Source organism: Carassius gibelio, chromosome A17, assembly GCF_023724105.1.
Source record: "Carassius gibelio isolate Cgi1373 ecotype wild population from Czech Republic chromosome A17, carGib1.2-hapl.c, whole genome shotgun sequence".
NCBI classification, from domain to species: domain Eukaryota; kingdom Metazoa; phylum Chordata; class Actinopteri; order Cypriniformes; family Cyprinidae; genus Carassius; species Carassius gibelio.
Window position 1 is genome coordinate 18,671,210 of NC_068387.1, and position 13,479 is coordinate 18,684,688.

Below are 13,479 nucleotides of genomic sequence, written 5' to 3' on the forward strand. Positions count from 1 at the left end.
AGGATGTTCCTATATATATAGTTGTTCACTCTTAGTTTAATATAAGGGCACACAATGGCCTAATGTCTAGACAGTCTGACTTGCAACCCAAAGGTTGTGGGTTTGAGTCTAGGTACCGGCAGGAATTGTAGGTTGGGGGAGTGAATGTACATCTATCTGTCTTCCACCTTCAATACTACAACTGAGGTGAGACCCTTGAGCAAGGGACTGAACCCCCAACTGTGTGTGTGTGTGTGTGTGTGTGTGTGTGCATAAATAAATAAGTCTTCAGCATAGGCACATTGATAAAGGTAACTTTCAGTAAAGATCCAAAGAAGTATAAACTGCAATATATAATACTGCATAAAGTGAATAGCTTTGCAGGAAATATCAAACAGGTCAGCATGCAGTGTCATTGGAGCATCTGGAGGTGCTGAGGTTTGTCTGTGGTATCAGCTGTTCTGAAGTGTATGATCTCAGAGCATACTTTTTAATATTATATAACATTTTATCTTTGTGTTTGCTTGTCTGTGTGTGTGTATAGGATGGTTTAACCCCTCTGCACTGCGGCGCACGCAGTGGACATGAGCAGGTTGTTGAGATGCTGCTGGACAGGGGAGCACCCATCTTGTCTAAGACCAAAGTAAGACCACTGCTTTTCTGACCCCAAGAATAATTCTGCCCCTTTCATGTGTGTGTGTGAGTACCTGTATGTTTGATCATCAAATTTCCCATCATATCTGTGCATGCCTAAGACTGCCCCCATGTGGCCATTATTTCTACAGAAGCGACATGTTCATCAGGCACTTTTCTCCTGACTGCAGGAAACTGATATTTCACTGATTTTAGATTGTGGCTTAAGGTGCCAAAGCAATTTTATTATTTAGGGATTACAATTTTTTTATTAATGTGTGGTCACATTTACTATTGTTTGATGAATTTTCACAAGCAAATCCAGTAATTTCAATAGAACTGAATTTCATGTGAGAATGAAAGATTTCCCCAAGTAGTTGGTCAGGTGAATTTGCAGCATGAGCAACAAACAGTTGTTTGGTTTGAAAGTGACTTCTGTGTGAGCTGTGCTTTATTCATCACTACACTATTGATAAAAGACAATGGATCATTTATGCTCACCAAAATTCATTAATGTGACTGCACTTTTATTTTAATCGATTCCAATTATTCAACTCATGTATTGCCAAGGCTCATATTGATCGATATTTGTCATTTTCTAAATATCTTCATGTGTGATCATTATTTTCTCTTCGGCCGATGTGTTGGAAGCTTTATTTGAGATAGTGATTTTTCAGATAAGCTAAGAGAAGGTGCTAAAGCAATCTATTTTATATTTCAACTTTTTTTTTTTTTAAATAATTTGTTTAAAATTTTGTAATTATGTAAAACAAATTTACATTTAGTTGCAGCAGGGGACATTTTTATTTACCTATTTATTTTGTTTTCTATTTTAAAAACCCATTTTGATTAACCACTACCTGTTACCATTAATCTTATTAAATGTCCAATGCTATTTTTTGGTTTGGTATAGAACGGTCTGTCTCCACTGCACATGGCGACCCAAGGGGATCACCTGAACTGTGTCCAGCTGCTCCTTCAGCACAATGCTCCCGTGGATGATGTCACCAATGACTACCTGACGGCACTGCACGTGGCTGCTCACTGCGGACATTTCAAAGTGGCCAAAGTCATCGTAGATAAGAAGGCCAACCCTAACGCTAAAGCCCTGGTGAGAGCAGAGAGAAAAAGAGAGCAATGCACATTCAAACTCAGAAAATACCCTCACGCTGTTTCCTTTCTCTCTGCATTTCTTTTGTGGGGTGATTAGGTTCATTTTCCTCTTTTAACAGATGCAGCTGTATGAATGTTAATCTCTCGCTTTACAAAGACAAAAGCACAGTTGTGGCAGGGAGGATGACAAAATGCAAACATGTTGCCATAGTAATACTTAGACGTTCTCAGGACAGTTTAAAAATAATCCTGAACCTCAGAAATAACTTGATGTAAAGTTTAAAACAGTTCATTTGAACAGTGGCATGCACATGGTTTTTTACTGAATACCGTGGGTTTATTCAACCAGAGGAAGGTTTTTGTGGTTACTCACCTCTGGTAAAGGTGGATGTGGTCGCATCTCAGTCAAGAAGAACATGTTTGTGTCTACATCAACAGAACGGTTTCACTCCTCTTCATATTGCCTGTAAGAAGAACCGAATGAAGGTGATGGAACTGCTGCTGAAACATGGGGCATCACTGCAGGCAGTCACAGAGGTACAAGAGAAATATGAAATATGATATTGTACCACAAAAGTTTTGAATGGAGTTTAATGTTTACAGATTTAGTGTATATGCTTCAGAAATGTAATAGCAAAAGCGGTTTTCTGTTTGTTTCAGAGTATGTTTGTGTTTTGTTCGGATGTTTTAGTCGGGGTTGACACCCATCCATGTTGCTGCATTTATGGGTCATGAGAACATAGTGAAACAGCTCACGCATCACGGAGCCTCACCCAACACCACCAACGTGGTACGTTTCCTGTTCAAAGAGACATTATTTGTATTGTGAGACATTCTGTGAGACTTTATAAAATGCATTTCTGTCATTTTAAACATTCTGTCAGACATGGAATATATTCATTTGTTAATTTATGGCATTGTGCAACTTCAAGCGAAATGAACGCAAATGATATTATGTAAATAAATAATATGATGTATTATAGAAAACATAGAAAAAACACAAAATGAAAAAAATTATGTGACTGGGTGGACATATTTTGTTAGATTCATTTTATCAAGCATGAAAAAACACAACAAATGATGAATGTTACATTGATGAATGTTTTTTTTTTTTACATTTAATGTAACGTTTTGGTTAATTTTAGGTTTTTTTATCCATAATAAATTCATAGACTTCTTTGATTATTAATATTTTTTATAAAAAATACTCCATCACCCAATTATTACAATAAATTTTTGTATTAATATATTAAAGCTTACAACTCACACGCACTTCACCAAATGTTGTGTTGTAGAGAGGTGAAACAGCATTGCACATGGCAGCAAGGGCCGGCCAGATTGATGTTGTCAGATACTTGCTACAGAATGGTGCTAAAGTGGACATCAAAGCAAAGGTGGGACACACTTTTGAATTAATCACTGTCCACATCCCACCACACACATAATTAGAACATGACAGATTATAAATGATCTTTTCAGATTGGCCTCTCATCACTGTCTGTCTCTTTCACTCTCTATTTCCATAATGACAATTTTTAGGATGACCAAACAGCGCTGCATATAGCTAGTCGTCTGGGAAAAGTGGACATTGTGCAGCAGTTGCTGCAGAAGGGGGCGTTACCCAATGCTGCTACCACTTCTGGCTACACCCCTCTCCACCTCGCCGCCCGTGAGGGTCATCAGGAGATAGCAGCTATCCTGCTGGAGCAGGGAACATCCCTCTCTGCAGCAACTAAGGTGTGTGTCAGTGTGTGTTTGTTCTGTGTGACCACATACAGAGGGGCTCATAAGTCTGAGACCACAGTAAGCATTTGGAATTTAAAATCAAATTTAAATGTGGATGCTATCAAAGTTTTAGGACTTTAGGAAAAATAAATTAAAAACTGTTAAAATGTAACAGTTTTCAGCACTGATAATAACACAAAATATTTTGGAGCACCAATTAAGCATATTATAATGGTTTCTGAAGGATCATGTGACACTGAAGACTGAAGTAATGACTGTTTTTTTATTAAGTAAATAAAAAGACAAACTGAACATTAGAGACTTCTGTCAAAAACATTTTCTGGACCCCATATGTGTTTTTTGTACTGTCGTAGTTCTTTATACTTTAAACTGACTCTGTCACAATGAAAATAGCAAAACTATTCATCTTTTTTTTACCCTTTTGTGTTCTCTCTCCTTTTGTTCCTGCATATGCATCCACAGAAAGGGTTCACTCCCCTGCATGTGGCTGCAAAGTATGGGCAGTTAAAAGTGGCCAATCTTCTGCTGCAGAAAAAAGCTGCGCCGGATGCAGCAGGAAAGGTTGGTGAACAAATGCATCATAAAACATTATGCGCTCAACAACATCTACAAATATACCCATATATGCATGGTAGTTTACATTTGTTTGCACAACACATCTTGGTCCTGTCCCAAATGGTGATCTGGACTTCACTCGTGCTTGTTCATGGCATGTCCCATTAGTGATTATGATGGGTGGGGAATCCCAAATAGGGAATTGGTAAAACATTTACTATAATGAAATTAAATATGCGTTAAACTACTTACAAAAAATGGTCAGAGAGCATGTTTATTTTTGAATAGCCTTCAATAAAGGAACCTGATTTTTGTAGCCAGATGGTGTAATTACAACATCGACCAGCAGGGGCTAACTGGCCCATGCTAACCAGCCAAACCATGAAACCATTGGGACATGACATTAAGTCAGTTGTGCTGCCATTAGGGGTTTGGTTTTCTTAACATATATTAAGCTTTTTAATAAGTACAACAATACAGATAAGAAAATATGACAGAGCTTCAATGAGTACAATTTCCAAAAAGGTTTTTTTTTTATTTTCTTTGCTAAAAATGTACTTACTCTCAGGCAATCCAAGATGTAGATGAGTTTGTTTTGTTGTAAAAGATTTGGAGAAATTTAGATTTACCTCACTTGCTCACCAATGGATCCTCTGCAGTGAATGGGTGCCATCAGAATGAGAGGCAAAACACCTGAAAAAATCATCATAGTAATTCACACACACACACACACACACACACACACACACACACACACACACACACACACACACACACACACACACACACAAACACACACACACACACACACACACACACACACATATATATATATATATATATATATATATATATATATATATATATATATATATATATATATATATCTTGTTTTTAGCATTTTTAGATATTTTTATGGTTAATACAGAAAAAAAAAAAAGATTATTTGTATGATTTCATGGCTTGCATTTTCCCAGAGTTGGGGTATCTAGAGTAATGTTAAAGTAGTCAACATGGTAACAGGTTTGGAATTTGGGGGCGAATTAATAGCTTGGTTACTTCTTACAGTCTCCTTTTTACCAAATTTGAGAAATCCTGATTGGTTTGTGTAATCAAGAAAATTACTAGGGGAAAAATAAAACAAGAATAGATGATTGCATGCCTCTATAGTCTTTCTACAGTATTTTAAAAATGTTTGCATCTTGTTTTTCTCATTCTCTTTAGAATGGCTACACACCTCTCCATATTGCAGCTAAGAAGAATCAATTGGAGATTGGGACAACGTTGTTGGAATATGGGGCGGACTGTAACACAATGACCCGTCAGGGCATCAGCCCCCTTCACCTCGCTGCACAGGAGGGCAGTGTAGACATTGTGTCCTTGCTTCTTTCCAAACAGGCTAATGTTAATATGGGCAATAAGGTACATATACTTACATATGGTTATTACACATGTACAAAGCACACGGTTGAGAATACGTATTAATTTGACTCGCTGTGTGTGTTTATAAACAGATCGGTCTCACGCCGCTGCACCTGGCTGCACAGGATGACAGGGCAGGTGTTGCTGAAGTGCTGTTGAACCACGCAGCAGAAATTGATGCTCAAACCAAGGTCAGGTTTTAGGTCTTGTGGTGTTTCCATTGATTACATAACCACCACAATCTGACTGATACATTGAGAGGCTCATTGTGGTCTGTACCAGAGTCTGATATTCTCGTCTTTCATATTCTTCTGATAGAGTGGTTACACGCCGTTGCATGTGGCATGTCACTATGGCAACATGAAGATAGCCAACTTCCTGTTAGAGAATCAGGCCAAGCCTAATGCCAAAACAAAGGTGATTCTTTTTGTCACTTGTAAAGACTTTTAGATATAGATATTACCTTGTTCTGCATGTAAACTGACTGTCATTCTGTGCATAGAACGGTTACACACCTCTTCATCAAGCAGCACAGCAAGGCCACACCCACATTATTAATATGCTGCTTCAGTATGGAGCTTCACCCAATGAGCTCACAGTGGTGAGTACTGGGGCATGCTGGGAATAACTGCTTCCCTCAGCAAGCTGTCAACCTTGGTCCACAGTGTACTGTAGCACACTCACATATACACTCATACATAACCATTCAAAAGTTTGGGATGAGTATGAGGTTTTTTTTTGTGATAGAAGTGATACCTTTGTGTACCTATGACATAAACACACATCTCACTCTTTTATACTTATAATACCTACATTTATGTATATTAGAATATTACATATGAAATGCCTCATATACAGACGTAAAGTCCTTTTATTTGTGTGTGGCAGAATGGGAACACAGCTCTCTCCATCGCTCGCCGACTGGGGTACATCTCCGTAGTGGACACGCTGAGAGGAGTTACAAATGAAAACCTCACTGCCACGGTAACATACTCAACCTGCCCCACCATCTGCGTCATGACCTACTTCCCTCGACATTCTCTACAAACAATGTCCACAATTACCAGAGAAATTAATACCAGGCGATTTGTTTTTTAGGCAATTTGCATTCTGAATCAAATGCACACCAACCAGCCACATCATGCTGATCACTTCTGGGCAAAGAATCTAATTCCTACATAATTTTATATTTACAGTTTAAAACTGTAAACCATGTCCTTTTTTTCTTTATTATTTTTGTATTACACTTTAAATAGACTATTGGATAAACTGTATTTAACCAATATTGGATATTTAATCATTCATGCTCATTTCTTTTATTTATTTTTCTATTTAGATTGCCTTTGCCATCTTGTAACACTCTCTTAAAGTTATCTTTAGTACATCTGTGTATTAATATTTCATACTTTACGTTATAATGTTTTGATATATATATATATATACAGGTACATACAGTATCTCTAACTCATATTTTGCATGTTTTCCGTTTTTTGACCAGCCTACAACCGAGAAACACAAGATTAATGTCCCTGAGACCATGAATGAATTCCTCGACATGTCTGATGATGAAGGTAAAGCTGATTAAGTGCTGATCTAAAATCACTCACTCACACACAGTCACACACACAGTTTCACTCTTTCCTTGTGAACTATATTGGTTTTTACTGTGAAGAACTCTTTACAGGACTCTCTGCTGTGACTCTTTGCACACTGAGTTCAAATGTAGTTATTTGGATAGATTCCCCACTAGCTTGCACCATGATCGCTAACAATATGTGCCTTCATTATTTTGTGTGTGTGTTTGTGTGTGTGTGAGAGAGAGAGACAGAGAGAGTGTATATTTAACCAATTGCTGTGTAATGTATGTTTGACAGCTGTGAAAGATCATGAAGCTCAGGCTGATGGGGAAGGAGGTACACACTTCTGCAGTTTTGTTTTTTTTCTCACTTTTTTTTAATCATCCCTTGTTTCACGCACACACTCACTCAGCTTAGATACATTCCTCTCGTCTGGCTTTGCAGTGCACTGTGTGTTTTGTCTGTATGCACGTAAACAGAGTGTAATTGCTGTGATTTCCTGTGTATGCCAACTAGACCCACAGTTTTTTTTTTTCAGTTTTTTCAGTTTCAGTTATAAACACATATTTACAAATGCTCACACATAGAAACACAATAACAGATGCCCAACTCATACAGTTGCCTGGGATACAGTGAAGTTGACGTGCAGTGTGTCAGGATGAAAAGAAAACACTCCATGTGTTGTCTCTGATGCCAAACTCTCTCTTGTCTCCTGGTGCAATGATGAAATATTTATGAGCTTAATGTCCCTCATTGCACCCCTCTCCATGGTAACGTGGAGAGATGAGGGTATACGGTAACCATGTGTGTCAGCAGATATGCTCACAATCCTGCAGGTGACACTGACTTGGCCCACAGGTGTCAACCCTCTACTGGAGAGTGAGAGAGAGATGCAGAATAAAGAGAGAGAAACAATTTCAAATATAATAAAGCAGTAAAATGCAGAAATAGGATTGTTGAAACTGCTGTCTTAGCAGTATGCTGAGAGGTAAAGTGTGCATTAGTGCATGTACTGTATGTGCTTGTAGCAGCAGACGATAGATCCATAGGTTATCCTGTAAGTTATCTTTGGAATCCCATTTAACTGTGCATGTAGGTCTTAAGTCAGTCAGAAGCAATGAACTCTGCACCTTAAATCCCCAATCTGATTTTTAACTCATATACATCTATTTGTTGTCAAATTATGTTGGAGAGTGACACTGACTACTAATGTCTATTTTATTTTTATATTATTATTTTTGCTATACCCTAAAACGTAGTCCTTTCTTACAGAAACATTTTGCATTTGTAGATTTTAATTAAGATGATTACATGTACAGGGTTCCAACATTTTCTAACTAGTTTTATTTAATTATTATTTATATATTGTAAATTTTATTAATATTTTGAATTAGCTTTTATTTTGTTTTAATTTTAGGTTTATTTTTGCTGGTTTATTAGCTTTAGTTGTTTTAAAATATTACTATTTATCTTTATTTCAGTTTTAGTCTTAGTTGAGTTTTATGAACTAATTAGTCATTTTTAGTACTTTACCATATACTTATTTCAGTTATTTTCCAAAGCAACATTTCTAATTCTATTTGAATCTTTCAAACAATGTATTTTCATGATTTAACCAGTTGCTTGTGATTACTGGATAGGGATCATTTAAAATAATTAAATATTTTAGATCTCATTCTCAAATTTTCTTTTTTTAATTACGAATTATTAAAAGCAGTTTTTGAATAACTTTTAAATAAAACCATTATTATTATTCAAAAGCTTAGCTTTTTAAATTGTCGATATAATTTTATTGCCATTCATATTGATTGACTATAGATAACCTATTATTTATTTTTGTTAAATGTGTGTGTGTGTTTTTTTTTTTTTTTACTTTGTTTTTACATGACTATTGCAGACCTGGAAATCACACTTTCGAGTCTGGGAACCCTTTATTTAATCTATTTATTAAGCGGTTTTCATTATTTTATCACAGTGTAGGTAAGTTTAGTATCAAAATATGGATATTTCATGTATTTAATAGCAAAGCCTGATGTGTCCCACATGTGCCCAAGAGCACAAGGCCTGGTTCAGCAAATTACACACATGGTTTAATGTGATGTTGCGTGCCTGTATAGGGACAGTAGGCTAATTGAGAGGAAAGGGTGAACTTTCTTGCTGTTATGTAATGTTCTTTAGCACTTTATAATGAGTTTCATGAATGTTCTACACACAGTGACACAGGAGACCTTGACATTAGCTGATAAAAAAACTTTTAAATACACAAACTTATGATGACGATATATTAGTGATGTGAACAGTGAGGACCACTTCAAAAAGTCAGTTTTAAAACAGGTTTCTTTACTTTTGTGAGGACAGACCCTCAGAAGTAAGCTACAGCCAAACCCACGCACACACGTTAGAGTGATGGCACTGTTTCCCTTAATTTTCTTGAGAGAACTATGTCGCCAGTACTTGGTGTCTTATTACCACCTTGCACTTGATGCTAGACCTGCAAAATCTTTAGCAACACGCACACACACTGGTCTGTTTCTGCGCGCGAGTGTGTTGAGTATTCGTGTGCGCGCGCACGCGCGATACTGCATAGAGAGCAGCAAAGCTCCTCTTACATATGAGAACGCAGCTTTGGTAGATCCTCCTCTTGACCCAGGTTGCTTTGTGATTTAACTTTTACCGGGCGAATGAACGGATGTAAATCTCGCACATTCAGTGCCTCGAGAGTTCTGGTCGACTCGGGACGATCGACTCTCACATGACCAACCCGAATTGAGTCCGTATCATCAGTCTTTTTCTCGAAGGATAACTACAGGCTTCATTGAGAACTTATCAGACAATCGGAGGAATACGCTAATAACGGATATATCTGTATCGGAGTGGGATATGGCAGCTCTTTTATTATGTGAGTCAACGTACTGTCAGTGTCAGAATACTGCGGTGTTTGGGGCTCTGCTGCATAACGTGTTCAATGTTCAACGGCTGGATGCTGCTTGGATATCATATTTAAATATACAGTTTTAAAACTCCGAATGACGTCAAATACAGCGTCATTTTTTTTACACATAGTCATATGTCATGACTGTTCTCTGTCATTAAGTCGTTGATTCGGTACCGGAGTAGGACGGTATTAGGGAGCCGGTTAGGGAAACTGAGGAGTTCAGTAGCGGGAGGGGAGGGGCTGCAGCACGGAGAGAGAGGACACGAGTCGCGTTAAAGATGTTGGCTGTGCTTCATATCCTCGAGAGTTGCCTACCTAACGTCATTTTGCCTTAAAAATATAACGACTGTCCAAAACCTTGAGAGCTATAACTTACCTAAACTGCGTTGAATGTCTAACGTTAGGTGGACAGCCAGACACAGCTATTGTTTTTTATAATGATTTAGCTAGCTGTAACTTAGAAGTGACGGTTTGTTTGTTTTGGGGTCGTAGTTTTGAATATAACATATTTGTACACTGTAAAAAATTTCTTGTTGTTTTTACAAAAACTTTTTGGCAGCTGTGGTTGCCAGAATAATTTTGTAAAAATACAGAAAACTGTAAACACATTTACGTCAAAAACTGTTAATTTTACAATATAAAGCTGTAATTTACAAACAAGAAAATGTGAATATAAACCAGTAAATTCAACAACACACAAAATTAAATCTGTTTTGTACCTTGAAAATACTGACAACCACCATAATAATAAAGATGGTACTGTATAAGAGAAAGCCACATGAAGTATCAAAGCTCATCACAAGTAGCTTCACCACAAGCAGAAGTATATATTAACATATAGAAGGTGCACATTTATGGAAACACAAAACACCATCATGGTAACACACGTGATACTTAAATAATGCAAAAAACTTTCATTAAGCAACAGAAGATGTAACATAAAGCTCAAATGTACATAACTGATAACAAGAACTATTTAAAAACATGATTATTTAAACAAAATACTTTCAAACGTGGAGTGTCACGCAGGGAATTCTGGGAATATCAGTTTACAGTTTTAGACTGTAAATTATACATTGATTTGTTCTTTTTTTACTTCTAAAAGCTGTATAATTAACAGAATTTTACTGTAAATTTACATTAAATGCTTTGTTAGATCTTTTACAGTTTTTCCCTGTATATAGTACGGGAACTTACTGTTAACCTATTATCAGTTTTTTTCCGTAGCGTTTTTACAAAATTTTACAGTTAAAATTACACTTATTTTTTACAGTGTAGAGTTCGACGGAAACGAACATCAAAACTGTTTTGTCAAGCTTATCTGACCATCTGAAAAGTGCCCAAACCCCACTTAAAACTAGTCAACGGACCAGCAAACCGTTTTAGATTGATTCAAACTGTTTTTTTTGTTCTCATTAAACAATACAATCAGATACAGGCTATCATATTTGTGAAAGTTTTATTTGAAAACGTAATTTCTTACAATTAAATTGATTTATATTATTGTATTTTAATATTTAATTTATTTCCTGCTTTTATAAACAGCTTAATGAATTCCAGCCTAAGATAATGTACTGGGGCTAGTTGCATAAACTTATCAACCATGTTAAGACTGTGACTTGTGAACTTGACCAGCTAGCAGTTGCCATGGGGTAATCAGTCTTACTTTTTGCCAGTACAAATAAGAACACTACCTTTACATAAATTAATTAAAAAAGTTATGGCCAGTCTCGAAGAGAAAAAAGTAGGTGACTTACTTTTTAAGACTAGTCTAAACAGTTTATGCAAGTGGTCTAACTTGGTTTTAGCTGGCAAACAGACCATGCTGAGAGACTAGTAAAACCAGCCTTTGCTGGTTGTTGCTGTTATTTTGTTTAAGAAACTCTTGGGGGTGTAATGGAAACTTGTTTCATAGCAGGGGACGCACTGGTGTCCTGATGCAGCAGAATGTTTCTTCTACGTGTCAGTGAAATATTGCCACCTAAGTATCTGTTATTCACGATGGGACAAAAAAAAAAAGCAGGTGTTATGTGACATCAATTAATAATCTAGAAGCTGCAAGCTGGATGTTTGCGTGACGCAGGAAGGCCGGTGTGGACTGGTAGGTTCATTCCACAAGAAATGAACTACAATTTATTACAATTGTGCATTTGAACAAGACCCTTAACTTCAGATTGCTCTAACGGGACTATCTTGGAAATAAGTGTACTGTAAGCCCCTTTGGATTTTATTAAATTAGAGCAACGTGGGGGGAGCTAATTGCTGCAGCTACTGATAGGTCACCATACCAGTTCACCTTCAAGTGAGCTAACCTTTGGCCTGTCTCATTCCTGCAGGTGAAGATGCGATGACCGGCGAGACTGAGAAGTATCTTCGGCCACAGGACCTGAGGGAGTTAGGGGATGACTCCTTGCCACAGGAGGGGTACATGGGTTTCAGTATTGGAGCCCGCTCTGCCAGGTATTTGCAGTCATTTACATTTTCTGTATGGATGCTTGCTTTTTTGTGAAGCTGTTTGTTCCTTATGCTTGTTCTCTATGAGTAGCAAATTTATATGAAGTTGATATGGCACAAGTCGATGGATTTTTGGAGGTGTTTAGATGGAATGTATTAGATTTAGAATGATTTAGAAAGATTTAGATTTAGAATGTTGTGTTCAGGTGGTCTTCACTAAAAGTGTTAGTACTGTCTTTGTGTATTGGCTTTTAGTCTGCATTAGTAATAATGTTTCAAGAAAAAAAATGGTTGGAAAGAGATCAGGAATGAGAGATTCAAATCTCGGTCAGATTTATTGTGCATTCAGTGCTGTCAAACTTCATATCTTTTTGTTTACTGCAAATAAAAACTGTTCCCACTGCACAGATTCAACTCACTGTGTGTCATTCAAGTTAAAGAGTGCTTGACACAAGTGTTTTAAGATGACAGGATAAAACTATGAAAAATTGTTATGCAAATAATAGCAGAAAAACACCTGTTATACTGTTAGCGCAGACATTAATATTGTATTCATTATACATGCATTCATTATGCAGTAATCCCACTTCACCCAAAACTTCCACAGCTGGACAACTTTTGCAAAATTTGTAACAGTAATTGGTCGTAACAAATAGGGATGCACGATATTGGATTTTGGCCGAAATTCGATATGCCGATATTTTCAAAATAATTTTGGCCGATACCGATATCGATATATATACAAATATATACTGATATATTTAAACTTAAATTTTACTGAAGAGAAATCCATGTATCTCTTCTGTACTGATTCTACCAAAAATGTATTATTTTACAAATGTAGACAGACATTCACATCTGAAAAACAGGTCAATTATTTCACTTGGAGAATATCGGTTTGGCTCATCGGCAGAAATATTCATATCGGCCGATACCGATGATGGTCATTTTAAGCTTTTATCGGCCGATACCGATGTTGTGCCGATATTATCATGCATCCCTAGTAACAAACTCTGGTTTTTATCAAATATAAAATCATTGAATTTTTTTTAAGTAACAAAAGAG

At 36.8% G+C, this 13,479-nt stretch overlaps 1 protein-coding gene across 1 annotated transcript in view; it reads left to right on the top strand.

Annotated features, from left to right (window-relative positions):
• The window catches only part of LOC128031640 (ankyrin-3-like), a 72,464-nt gene that overhangs the window by 23,293 nt on the left and 35,692 nt on the right, over positions 1–13,479 (top strand). The window contains exons 9-23 of the mRNA XM_052619943.1: positions 524–622; positions 1,526–1,723; positions 2,164–2,262; positions 2,417–2,515; positions 3,021–3,119; positions 3,265–3,462; positions 3,934–4,032; positions 5,251–5,448; positions 5,541–5,639; positions 5,767–5,865; positions 5,951–6,049; positions 6,337–6,432; positions 6,947–7,019; positions 7,323–7,361; positions 12,297–12,420. Of these exons, the coding sequence (XP_052475903.1) occupies positions 524–622; positions 1,526–1,723; positions 2,164–2,262; positions 2,417–2,515; positions 3,021–3,119; positions 3,265–3,462; positions 3,934–4,032; positions 5,251–5,448; positions 5,541–5,639; positions 5,767–5,865; positions 5,951–6,049; positions 6,337–6,432; positions 6,947–7,019; positions 7,323–7,361; positions 12,297–12,420 (1,718 nt within the window). The remainder of the gene's footprint in view (positions 1–523; positions 623–1,525; positions 1,724–2,163; positions 2,263–2,416; positions 2,516–3,020; positions 3,120–3,264; positions 3,463–3,933; positions 4,033–5,250; positions 5,449–5,540; positions 5,640–5,766; positions 5,866–5,950; positions 6,050–6,336; positions 6,433–6,946; positions 7,020–7,322; positions 7,362–12,296; positions 12,421–13,479) is intronic.